This window comes from Molossus molossus, unplaced genomic scaffold (assembly GCF_014108415.1).
Source record: "Molossus molossus isolate mMolMol1 unplaced genomic scaffold, mMolMol1.p scaffold_m16_p_17, whole genome shotgun sequence".
NCBI lineage: Eukaryota > Metazoa > Chordata > Mammalia > Chiroptera > Molossidae > Molossus > Molossus molossus.
Genome location: NW_023425352.1, coordinates 37,690,802 through 37,704,382, shown reverse-complemented (window position 1 = coordinate 37,704,382; position 13,581 = coordinate 37,690,802). Strand labels below are relative to the sequence as shown.

The 13,581-nt window shown below is 34.7% G+C and overlaps 1 protein-coding gene across 2 annotated transcripts in view; it reads left to right on the top strand.

Moving 5' to 3' along the window:
- PCDH15 (protocadherin related 15) overlaps positions 1 to 13,581 on the top strand; it is a 737,327-nt gene that overhangs the window by 690,327 nt on the left and 33,419 nt on the right. For both annotated transcript variants that reach the window (XM_036264711.1, XM_036264710.1), the window contains one exon: positions 11,144 to 11,320. In XM_036264711.1, the coding sequence (XP_036120604.1) occupies positions 11,144 to 11,320 (177 nt within the window). The remainder of the gene's footprint in view (positions 1 to 11,143; positions 11,321 to 13,581) is intronic.

Here is a 13,581-nt window from a genome sequence, read left to right as displayed (position 1 = left end):
AAAATAAAACACCAACTCCATATAGTGTATGGCAAAGGAGGTTTACAGTTGTGAGTACACAAAACAGTTTATTCTTGTATTATTGTTTATTAATTATTGTATTATTTTCCATATGAACAAACGTAAACCTACTTTTGCCACACCCTGTATAAAATGAAATCCTACTTTTTTTAATATTCAAGGTATAATTCATGATTCCTTAAAAAATTAAATGTGATTTGGTTTTATTCCCAGTCCTGGTGATTTATTGTTTTGACACTAAGGGAATTTATCTGTTGTTTTTCTGAAATTCTCAGTTTGGGGATTTATTTTGATAAAGAAAGAGAACTAAATGTCTCTCTTTGCAAAAGGAAATACTCATGTTTTAACTCATTATGTTATAAGAAGTCATAGATTTTTACAGAAATGACAATAGCCCAGAAAGCAATTAGACTTTTACAAAATAGTTTTGGTATTATTATTGTAGTAACTTTAATGTTTAATTCTGTGAAATGTGGAAAAGTATAGAGATTTAAAATCCAGTAAGTGTTTAGGGTCATATGGCAGAATTTTAAATGATTTCCAATGTGTCAGTATTGAACTAGCAACACGGAATCATAGTTACAAAGAAAGGTTTTCTGTGACTTTCACTTCTTTTGTGCTAATTTTGAGGGTTATGGTGTCTTATTTTGTATAAATTCTTAATTGTTATTTGAAACTACGCTATCATGGAATAATGTGAATAGCATAGTTTATGCTAAGGATTAAACCTCTGTCAAAATTGTACAAATTCACAATAATTTGTGTTTTATCTCTGATATTATTTTTCACATATACTAAGGTAAATTTTTCTTTCTTTTTTTATTTTTGTATCACTTGCATTTTCCAAAGTCATATATATTTTTCTATATGCAGAATTAACCAAAAGAAAATGACTTATAAATTAGATTTTACTTTTTCCTAAGATTCTATTATATATTGATTCATTAAAGAGTCATTTATGCTGTGTTTGGTTTCAATAGGGTTGTTTCATATTTTAATAGTTACAGTACTCATCTGATTCAATAATTAATAAATATTTGAATACTTATACTCAAAGCTATACTAGTTTCAGTTGGATGAAATTTTAAAAAGCTTTGAAAGATAATAAATTAACTTCTTCACTTAATATCTGTCATCTACTAGATATGATATACATTTTTTAAAATGCATATTATTTCCCATTCTCCATTTTTCTCACAATATACATTTTTTTTTTTTTAAAAAAGGATGGGGTTTGCCCTGGCCAGTTTGGCTCAGCGGTTAGAGCGTCGGCCTGCGGTCTGGAGAGACCCGGGTTTGGTTCCCGCTACGGGCACGTACCTTGGTTGCAGTTTGTCCCCGGCCCTGGTTGGTCGTGCGGGTGGCAACCACTCGATGTGTCCCTTCACATCGATGTTTCTCTCTCTCTCTCTTCCTCTCTCTCCCTCCCGCTCTGTCTGAACAAAAAAATGCAAAAATGTCCTCGGGTGAGGATAAAAAAAAAAGGATGGGGTTTAGCTGCTCCATTTAAATGGTCAAGATCATAAATTTTCTACTTTTTATGTTTTTCATTTTTTTGGTACTAAAACATTTAGACACAAAAAAATAGCAGAACAAATGAACAAACACCCCCCCACACACACACAAACACAAACACACACAAAATATGTTCTGTAATTTCATTGAGAACATTTTAATTTTATTTTTAAATAATGTTTAAAGTATTTGAACTATTGCTTTTGTTTTCAGGAAAGATAAGTAGACTCTTATTTAACTGAACACATTTTCATGGAAGACCAATTAAAAACACTATTTTTTTTTTTTTTTTTTTTTTAGTTTTAGAACATTTGGAGACATTCTTACATTGCTTACATTTGCTCTGTAAGAATAGTACAAGCATTAAAAATGAAGTAGTGTTGAAGGAAATATTCTGTTACAAAAACAGCAAATTTGAACAGATTGAGGTAGATTGTGGAAAGAAATACCTCTTAATTCATAAGAGACAATTATGATGAAAACACAATATATTGGGTCTAATATTATTTTAACTTATGATTTGTGCTATATACTATAGAATAATTTGAATAAATACTTATAAACATATGATGGAGGAAAGATTAATTTATACAGATATATTTTATTCTGTGATTAGGAGTAAGTAGTTATTCATATTCCAAAGGTAAAATTCATTAATAAAACAATGAAAAAGGTATTTTCCAGCCTCCTCTTATACTTACCTTTTCATCAAAAAAAAAAAAAAAATCTGTGGAAATAAAGGTGGAGAAATTAGAGAGAGAAGCAAAAAAAGGTAAAGTGTTATATATCTGTTTTACGTTTTTCAAATACTACTTCATTCAGTTTAGTCTACCTTCAAGAGCATTTGCTTGCACCAAATAGAAAATAACTAGAAAGCAGATACAGGGTAATAATAAAATCATGATATATGGTTCCATTAAAACATTTGAATCACAGTTGCTTTATAAGATATCCAAAATATACAGTGGGCATTATTTTCTTTCACAAATCATTCTATCATATTATTTTATGTTTTATGGTCCAAAACTTTTGCCAAATACAGTAGCTTATTATTCTTTTATAATGCTCCAACCCATTATACAAGATAAATATGTAATTTCCTTGTGCAGCTACTTAATTCAGATATCTAATCATCAAAGGCTATTTCTTTATTCTCTTAATCATATATATGGTTTCTTTCTTAACTTTCTTCAATTTATACACATTTTTTTCTGTCTCTGCTGCTATTTTTATTTTTTAATTGATTTTAGAGAGAGGGTAAGGGAGAAAGAGAGAGATAGAAACATCAATGAGAGAGAACATCGATTGGCTGCCTCCTACATGCTCCCCACTGGGGATTTGGTCCACATCCTGGGCATGGACCCTGATTGGAGATTGAACCCGTGACTTCTTGGTGCATGGATTGATGTTCAACCACTGAACCACACCAAGCAGGTAGTGATGCTGTTTTTTTAATATAAGAAATAAATTTAACCACATGTTTATATAGCAAAATTTCATTTGTATCTGCAGCAACACAAATGGCATTTTAGGTTCATTCACTGAGGTCTTAGTTGTATTGGGTACAACATTTAATTATTTCTTTAATGTTCCACCTCATTCAAAGAGAATTTAAGTCTGTTTACAATGATTCATACATAAAACAAGGTAAACTACCTTGAACATGAATCATAAACATACAGCAAACAAAATAGAAAGAAATTAAATAGTCAGAGGGAGGCCAGCCTGCATATTGTGAGAGGAGTTTTTATCATTTTAGGATCAAAGTGAAAGAATTAAATTAAAAAACAAGCACTGAATCAATTGCAAAATCTTATAAAAACTAATCATTTCTGGTAGAAAGACAGAACTATTTCTCGGTTAAATGCCAGATTGTAGGAACATGTTTTTATCCTGTGGGAGGACATCATAGAGAGGGTATCTCCTAATGTCATTACAGAATTTTTCATGGGACTGAGAGCATTACTTAGCATATGGTCTGTGCAGAGTTTCTATGGGTCTGTCCTAACAGAGGAAATCAGTTCCGAATTATCCGGAGAGCCTGTATTACATATCCCTCTGGCCATCTGCAAAGCCTATTGATTCGTTTAGCCAGGCTTTTGAAAAAAGATTGACAGGTACCTGATATGGAGCTCCCTATATTACTAGCTAAATATAAACCAATTTACCTGAACAAAGGGCTAAGTAGAGTTTACAATCATGAAATCCAAGGAGTTTCTGTAACCACCACCACAAGCATCTAACATCTACAGCACTTTTTTTTTATTTGCTGGGTTTTGTGCAATTAATTAGTGTTATCCAATTAACTTCTCACAGAGACCCTTGGAGGTAGGTCTGATTACTTTCTTCACTATACAGATGAGTTTTCCAAAACTCCGAGAGGTTGAGTAATTTCCACAAAGACACAGATAGTAGTGGTGTCGGTTTAATTTGAATCTACATCCATGGGCTAGAAGCAGGCTGGGTTTCTAAACACTCCCTCTGTTAATGTTTTAGGAAGCAAACCTAATTAAAAATCCAACTATCTTTTTTTGGGAGAGTTGAGCACACAATGCCAGAAGCTCTCATCAAATGGTCATTTTAATTTGGCTCATTCACACAAATATGTAATTGAGAAGATGGCTGCTGCAATGATTCTAGTGTGAAAAAACAGTTATAAAACTATTTCGGTTAAGACTCTACATTTCATGTTTTAATAAGGCAATTTCTGATTGAAACTAATTGAAGATACATTTATAGGCAACTTGATAAAGTGATGTTATAAATTAAAATTTAAGAGCATCTACCAAAAATAAGTATGTTTTAGAATAAATTAGTTATCTGGGCGAGTTATATATATTGGTACACTAAGTTTGAGGTTTAAAAAAAAATTTTGTATAGAAAAAAATATGTTTCAGTTAAATGTTCCTTTCAACATTTATCTGAGAAAAATGTTTAAATAAACAAGTTCTGTACTGTACGTTAATTTTCATGTGCTAGCACAGTAAAACACATTATATATATTTATATATAAACACATATGACAAACATATGTAAACAAAGATATTGATATATTTACATATAAATATATACATGCATGTATATTTATATGCATATACAATATACTACATGTTACTTATATCAACATATTTCCTTAGAAGTTTAGTTATTAAAACTTTGTTTAAGGATAACATAGTTACATAAAAGTATTATAAATAAGTTAGAGATCTTGTAAACTAAAGTACAACAATAAACCCTAAATGAAATTTTAATTTTGGTTTAATGATTATAATTATTTTACTAATTCATTTGAACTGAATTTGCTTGTTAGAAGATCAATCCAGTGCAGTTCTTTCTTTTGAAACTGTTTGCCATAATCAAATACTATTCTTTTATGTATTTGATTGAATTACTTATATTTAATTTTGATATATTTCTTCCAAGAATTTAGATTCCAGGCAAATTTAAATGACTGGTTTTTCTATAATACAAATTCTTATCAAACTCTATTATGAGCAACCCCGCAACTTTAAACAGAATACAAAATATATGATCAATAGAATTTCAAAGTGTCTAGTAGGACCAGTTAGAGTAGGAATAGGGAAATCAGACAGATGTTGCTACCATGAGAGAATTAGAAACATTGCTCAGGCTTTGGTACATCTGAATCTTAAAATTAAATATGCATAATACTAGTTCTAATGTGATAGAAATCGACTCGGGCAAACTTTAGCAAATGGGAATTTCCTGGAAGCCTGTGGAGAGCTGACAATGTCAGTAAGGGCTGGAAAAAAAACAGTCTGGGGAATAGTCAAGAATGAGGGCAGCTGCAGAGGCCTGGGGAGCAGCAGCAGGTACAGGAGGAAATGCAATTTCTGTCTGGGGAGGATGCGTCACCTCCAGTGCATGAGTTCTAACCATTTAAAAACCTTGTGTCTTGCCCTGGCCCATTGAGCTCTGTGGTTACAGCGTCAGCCCGCAGACTGAGGGGTCTCGGGTTCAATTCCTGCTTAAGGACATGTACCTAGGTTGCAGGTTCAATCCCTGGCCCTGGTCTGGGTCATGCAGGAAGCAAGCAATCAATGTGTTTCTCTCACATTGATGTCTCTCTTTCTCTCTCCCCTGTTCCTTCTCTTACACTCTATCAAAAAAAAAAAAAAAATCAATGAAAAATATCTTCAGGTGAGGATTAACAACAAAAGAAAATCTTGTCTTTGACTCAAGAACCACATTCCATAGAGAGGAAATGGAACGGCCTGCCCTGAGTCACATGCAGTCTTTGATGCCATAGGATGATGGCAGGACAGGACCACCAATGAAAGTCCTACCAGGTGTGACTGTTGGAGACAAGGCTAATTCTTCAAATTAGGAAAGAGTATAAATGCTCTGCAGCCCAAAAGCAATGAAGTCTACTTATGAAATAGAAGCATTAATGCCGTTTACCAAAGCCTTCTTTTCTGTGGATCTTACGAGGATTTGTGGTATAGAGAGCACAGTCCCAAGCACATAACTACCCATGAAGGAAATAACTGATCAGTGAGCACTAGTTTCCACTTACTAGTGAGTAAGCAGTACAGAGGAGGACATTTTCTTTCCAAGATGGACAGTGAGGACTTGATTAGGACTTGCTTATTATTTTTAATTGCAAACACAAACAAACAAAAAACCTTTTAGAACTTATAGTTTCTTTGGACAATTTTCAATTAAGCAATTCTGACCAGAATTCCCACAGATTAACAGAGAGAAAGGCAGTTTAGGCACTTGGACATTTTGAAACTTTGTGGCTGTTTCACTATGGAAATAAGGAAATCAAGGAAAGAGAATTGAACAATCTTTTCTTTTATATGTATAGTTTGCTAAAAATCTTTGCATATTACCTGCTGTGACTGGTAACATGCAGACTCATTTCATATTAAGTAGTGTTACTGAAGCCCAATTATTAAATTCATCTGCCTGTGTACTCTGCCCCAAAATTGCATGAGCAGGGGTTTGCAGTAAAGAATGGAATTCATTAATGAGAACTGGCCAGTCTGGAGCAGGGCCAGCTCCTGTACTGAAAGACCCAACTCTCCCATGGCATGTAGGTTGCCTGTTATAAAGGTCAAAATCACAAGAAGCGGAGGGTTAGGGGTTCAGGGTCCTGTGAGGAGCTGATTGGTCAGAGGTGAGATAAGGGTAATAAATCATTTCTTTGGGTATTGAGAACAACTCGGAGATCCACTTCGGTGTCCAAAACCAATTTCTAGGAGAGCTTGTCAAGGGGGTCATCCCACTTTAGGGCTGAGGAGCTGAAATATAATTTAGCTCAAGATGTTATCTTTAGCCTGCCAGGGGTTTATGCCTTGTGGCCATTAGTCAGAATCAGACTACGTATCTGCTGTGATAGGGGTCAAAGGAGGTGAGATACCAAGGTCAGGTCAGTGAAATGTGCTGAGAGAAAAGGAAAAAAATGATAGTTTTAAAACTGCCGTTTAAATCAACTCAGAATTCCGAGGACCCTTGGTTTCACTAGGAGCATGAGAAACACTTTTCTTTTTTTTTTAATTAATTAATTTTTTTATTTAATTTTATTTTTGTTACAGATGTTTCTCCTTTTTTACCCCCTTGACACTCTCCCCCCCATCCCCCCCCCACCCCGTCCCGGCTTTGTTGTCCATGTCCATTGGTTATGCATACATGCATATAAATTCTGTGGTTTATCTCTTCCCCACCACCCCCTCTTCTGAGGGTTGTCATCTGTACCCTACTTCCGTGTTTCTGGGTCTACCCTATTCCTCAGACTGTTATATTCATTATGCTCCATATATAAGTGAGATCATGTGGTATTTGTCTTTTTCTGCTTGGCTTGTTTCACTTAGGATAATACTTTCCAGGTCCCTCCATGTCCTCTCAAAGGATAAGAGATCTTTCTTTCTTACAGCTGCATAGTACTTTAACTGCCTACTTGTACCATGTGTCAAAAACAAATCTGGATTTAGAAGAAAAGAAACTTTATTGAAAAGATTATTTGGGGAGCTAGGGGAGTAAACAAGACCATAAAGAACCTGTGTGGGGAAGTGGGTTGATCAGTCAGTCAGAGAATGTTTACCTGGACCTCAGCCTGCTTTGGGAGGGGTCTTTTGGGAGGGTGGTGTGCTGCCTCCAGCTGAGGGTGGATCAAAGTTAAGGGACTTGGAGGAAGGAGAGAGACTTAACCAAAGTTTGGTTAATGAGAATTTTGTTGGTCACTTATGAGGTAAAGAACTGGAATTTGCAGGCTCTGTGCCTAGCTTTGTCCTAGGAAAGCAAAGGGGCCTCCCTGGGTCTTTATTGAGCCTCATCAGAGCCAGGAGGAAAATGTCTCTGCAGTAAGCAATTTCCCAGAACACAATGGGGAAAGGCGGGGAAGGGGGGGCTTTTTTTTTTTAATATTTAAAATATTTTTTTTCTTTATTGATTTTAGAGAGAGAGAGAAATATTGATGAAAGAGAACATGAGAGAGAACATCGATTGGCCACCTCCTGCATGCCCCCCACTGGGGACTGGGCCCATAACCTGGGTTTGTTCCCTGACTGGGAATCAAACTGGTGACCTCTTGGTGCATGGGTCGACACTCAACCACTGAGCCACGCCAGCCGTGCGAGTAGGGCATTTCTTATGCCTTGGTATTTTCAAGGAGCACAGGATTCGGTAAAATTTAATACTGTCAAGTATAAAAGGGGGTATTGTGTAAACACATATTTTATATTCCCAGGAATGTAATTATTCAAACATGCTTTAATATATATTTCTTTGTTCTGTGCGTAGGTAATACTACTCTATTAGAGGTCTTAAAATATGCTTTTTATGTCAGGTATTAAACCACTGAGCAATATTGATAGTATAAATTATAGACCCCCAACACCATCCTAATCTAAAACAGAAACCTAGGTTATTTTTTTTTAATTTCTTATATGAGGTGCATCTCTGAAATAATTCAACTAGATTGCAAAAGAAAATCACTCAGAGCAATTGTAGCACAAGCTTGTATTTTAAAATGCCAAGCCTGGGAAATATCCCAAGGCCCCTGGAGAAGGGCTTTAGCAGGAGAAAACTGGCTGAAGTTTAGCTAGTTTTGAGAACAGAAGTCTGGTTCTTTTGGATTAGCAGCCACTGTTTGGGTAGTCCGGGTAATTAGTGGAGTACAGAGGAGTAGATAGGGGTCAAGGCCATGTGCAAGTGGAGGAACACCTGTGGGGACTAGGATATTTGTGGGCCACAGTGGAAAATGTTTTATTTTTCAGGGACTTTTGGATAATATTGCATTTAATAAATATGTCTCTATTGTTATTTTCATTACTTTTCGTTGGATTGGAATGCATTTTTCTCTACATTACAGACCTAAAGTTTCATCAAACAGAGTTTTTGATACCTAGTGGTCATGCATAACCTCTGGTTTTCTTGAGAAGTTAGCCAGCTTTAACACCATATTATTTAAGTGTGGTGATACCGCTGCTACCATAAAAACTTCTCATCATGTGCAAAACACTAGACTTCACAATGAAACAATTCAGATAATTCAAGATAACTGAGATGAAACAGAGGAGGGATTTGTGCTCCATATTCAAAACAAAAGATGATAGGAAGAAGCAGCCTGAATTCTGAAAAGACGTTATTCTCTTTTAAGAGCCTAGACACACACTTCAAGGAAGATCATAAAGCACTATAAATTGATCTTTAAGCTTTAGTCTCTCCTTTATGTTTTTCTTTAAACAAAGAATGATCTATAAAAGTTAAATGAATTAGAAACAAAAAAGAAGTATATAAATGCAAAATTTAGGCCAAATTAATAGTAATACTTATATTGTATGGAACAGTTGCTATGTGCTAAAAACTGTGCATAGATTTAGAGTAAAAGCTTCCATTCATTTAATGCACACAACGATCTCATGCAGTAGGTAATTTCTTCATTTTTTAAATTAAGAAAACTGAGACTTTTAAGAGTTTCAAATTACTTGCCTAAGGTCATGCTGTTGATAAGTAACAGAGTTGAAAATTTAAGTCAAACCTCGGTGCTCTTTATTATTGTTATTACTGTGTGTGCCCCCCACAAAATATCAAGAGTATAACATGGTTTGGCTCCGAGCCCTCTCTTATTTTTAAGTGAGCACAAGTCTTCAAGAAAAGAATCCTGAAACACAGGCAGGATGATGTTAGACTAGACCAAGTCTTGCAATACAGCCATTTCCTTCAGGTTCCCAGGGAAGCTGTATTCAATTCCGATCTAGTTTGACAACTGGCTTTAATCCTTCTGTTCTTTTCCACATCTTCTTTTGCTTCTTGTTCAGTAAGGGTCTCAGCATTGACACTGCGAGGCAGAGAGACCAGCAGTTGTGAGGGGGTGAGAATGACTAGTACTTCAGTAAGAGAGCCTTCAACCATGCTGGTCTATACAACTTTCAAAACCAACAAACAAAACACTTTGCTATTCTTTGTAATGTCCCCTATCATGCACACCAAAAATTGCATTCAATGGTGCAACCATTTCTTCCAAAGTTTAGTATCCCGTTGTTCTTTTAACAAGGGAAAATCAAGCACATACCAGATTCTTTAGGCAACTTTTTTAAGGGAGCAGAAAGCAGGTAAATGTTATTCTGTGATGTTTCAAAGGAGTTCAGAATTTATTTCCCCTCCCTACCCCAAAATGCCTTAGAGCATGAACTCCAAAAGGAACATTGAATGTATAGGTAAATTTAAAATATTGTTCATGCATAGTTATTAAAATTAATTTACATTTCTGTCTATTAATATTTAAAATATGCATACTAGTACTAATCTACAAAGATTAATAATATAAAGTTTTTAATAAGGGAAAGAACATTCAGGAAATTGCCACTTGTCACATTGTAGAAAACAAATACTTATATGGCAATAATTTGTGCTATCAATTAATATCAAGTTACACAATTAGAAAAAACTGTATTTTTCAAAAAATTACCTATAGGTTAACATTTTTGTCTTTTCTATTTAATATTAATACTTTTATACCAAATGATATATCTTTTAGTTGTTTGTATTCACCTAAACAACTTCTGATATTTTCATGTAATATTTTTATCTTAACCTGGTAAAACTGCCTTAGCAAAGTATCTCTACATTCTTCCATTGCTAAAATCCTCTAAAGATCTTCATACCCTTAGGGAAAAAATAGGTGTCCTAGTCCTGCTCCTTGGCATATAGCTATGTGTTCTGTATCACAAACTCTTATGGGAAGTGTAATTTATAATACTAACCATATGAACTCAAGAGTTCTAAGACCCCATGGCTCCTATAAACATAGACAGCTTTATTTGTACAACATAGTTGGCATTTCCCATGAGCCATGTAAAAGCTCAAATGGCATCATAAATTTAAAAAGTCAAGACTTAAATAGGACATGGTTGGTGACCTCTTTCTACCTTATTCAGCTTCCAGCATTATTGGTATTTAAATGCTCAAAAAATGTAGAGAAATTTTTTTTTTCCCAAGGGTTCATATTCAGTAAACATTAGCAAAAAACTAGGCTGTCATCATTTTTCATCGACTAAATGTCATTTCAAGTTGAGAGTGATTATTTTTGCTCCCAGAAAGCCTTTCAGAGTGTCATGTGTGTACTTGGTTTGATTTATAGGATTTTGGATCGCTATGTTCAGGAGCAAATTCCTGGTGCCAAAGTGGTGGTGGAGTCCATCGGTGCTCGGCGGCACGGGGATGCCTTTTCTCTGGAAGATTACAGCAAGAGTGACTTGACTGTCTATGCAATCGACCCTCAAACCAATAGAGCCATTGACAGAAATGAGCTTTTTAAGTAAGTACTTTTATGATCAGTAATAGTTTTCTGGGTAAAATATCACCCATAGATAATCCTGGTTTAAGGCTATGAGTATAAGTACTTAAAAGTTTAAAACCCACCAAACTGTTGGGAAAGTGAAGAGCAAGCCAAAATATTCTAAGAGACAATACCTAGGGACCTCACACCAGGCAGTTTTCAGGTCCAAGCGTGGGGTAGAATGACTTCAGAATGTCTTTTCCCTTTTGGCATCAGAAAGTCTATTATACTTATGAACAAGTAGCAGTTGATTGAGGTCAACTCACATCAGGTACCACTCCTGCTCCAAGGCCCTGGATGTTTGAAAGCAAAGTACAGATTCTTTCTTAAAGAGGCAATTTGCATTCAATGACACCAGTAGATTTTAATTTTAAGAACAAATCTTGCTATCTTTAAGCAATTTATTGAATCAGCAAAAATTAGTATCTGATTTTTTTCTTAACTTGGGGTAAAGGGATGAATACTCACTTCTGTCTAAGGCCATACCCTATGTTACATTTTATTCTGGTATAAATTTGAATATTTGAGTTATAAATCCTACAGACAAAAAAAGTACAGAATCTGAAACGAGACACTACTTCATATTCTCCTGTAGAAGTTGTTCTACAACAGTTTAATATTTTCCCATGTTAGTTTCTGCTTTCATCTAGTGACACCTAGTGTCTAACAGATTTTTGGAATGCAATTCTTACCTAAATTGAAACATATTTTTAGTTGAAAAAATATATATTGATATATAATCATATGTATATAGTCACATATTGATAGGTTTCTGTGTTCATAAATACACACATGTTCTAAAATCCATAATTTCAGATTTATTTATATACACCAAACAGCATATAAATAAATATATGCATATTCATATGTGATACATTTATTTAGTAAATGTCTATTTACCTATTTGTTTTTTAAACCCATACATTTAAAAATTAAGATGGGATAAAATCATTGTTTCAGTGTTTCTAACATGGAAGCAGTAAAACTAAGTTGATGAGCAGATTTAAAGTAAACCACATTCAGAACAGATTATATTACTTTAAAATAAAACTTAATTAAACAACAAAAAAAAAGCACATACAGTTTTGACTTGTGCACCTTTCTTATATGTCGAGCCTATTTAACAATAGTCTGTCCAGGTGGTAAATGAGAGATGAAAAAGGTAGAAAAAGCCTATGTATTCTATAATTTTTAAAAAATAGTTTTTAAAAACATAGTGATATTTTAAAATAGAATGTGACTATCAAGCTCTGATAAAGTTTCTTTCAACTTCCTAAGTCCCCAAAAAGTAACCTTAAATTTAGAATACTGAAAATTCAAATAAATGAAAAACTATTCATTAGAATCTAGTTAAAATAATTTGGAATTTTTCAGAGGAAATAGTGGTCTATCTCTGACATGCTTTATTAAGGAAATCAACCTTACCCAAGTGGAATGTATGTGGGAAGATGTATTAACCACTGGTCATTCTGTAAACCTGTTTTAGGGACCCAGATTGTGTAGCTACCAGGGAAAATATTGCTGTCCCCTTATGGTGTAGGTGTGGGTTTCTGTGCAGTACAGAGTGCATTCTGCTCATCTTCCCTTTTAATTCTATATGAATATGTACATTACAACACCAAAACCATCAAGGTACAGTGCAGGGTACACGAGTGGTGAACACACTGCCCTTGAAAGTTGTGTCTCACACAAGTAAATGGAAAAGAAATACATATTGGCATGTGTTTCATCAGTTGACTGAATCAGAAGACATGGAATTTGGTTCAGGAATTTATTGCATCTCAGGAAAAGAGAGCAGTGATCAATTAATGTTGGCAAGATACTGGGACGGAATGTTTTTTGCCTCACCCTTCGACTTCACTGTTTTTAAGCAGCAACTAAGTAAACTGGGTGAGAATAAAGAGAAGATCACGTTTCTTCATGATGCTGAATTTGACAGATCTATTTACTTTCTAAGATGAGTAAGCAGGGGGAAATGGAATCAGTGTTAAATACTGAAAAACCCAGTAAAGCAAGTAGCATACTGATGACTCAGATGTAGACTATATACCTCTGGAAATATTCTCCTGCTAAGACCACTGAAAATAATTTAAAATTTTTAGTGGAAAGCAAGATAGTATGAGATTGTGAAATGGCATATACGTTTTACTTGACCTGAACTCTTCCCTTGTTAGAGAATCGGCCTCTCCAACATGGTGGTGGATGAAGTGCCCCCTCAAGCCAGTTGGAGTTTGCCCTTA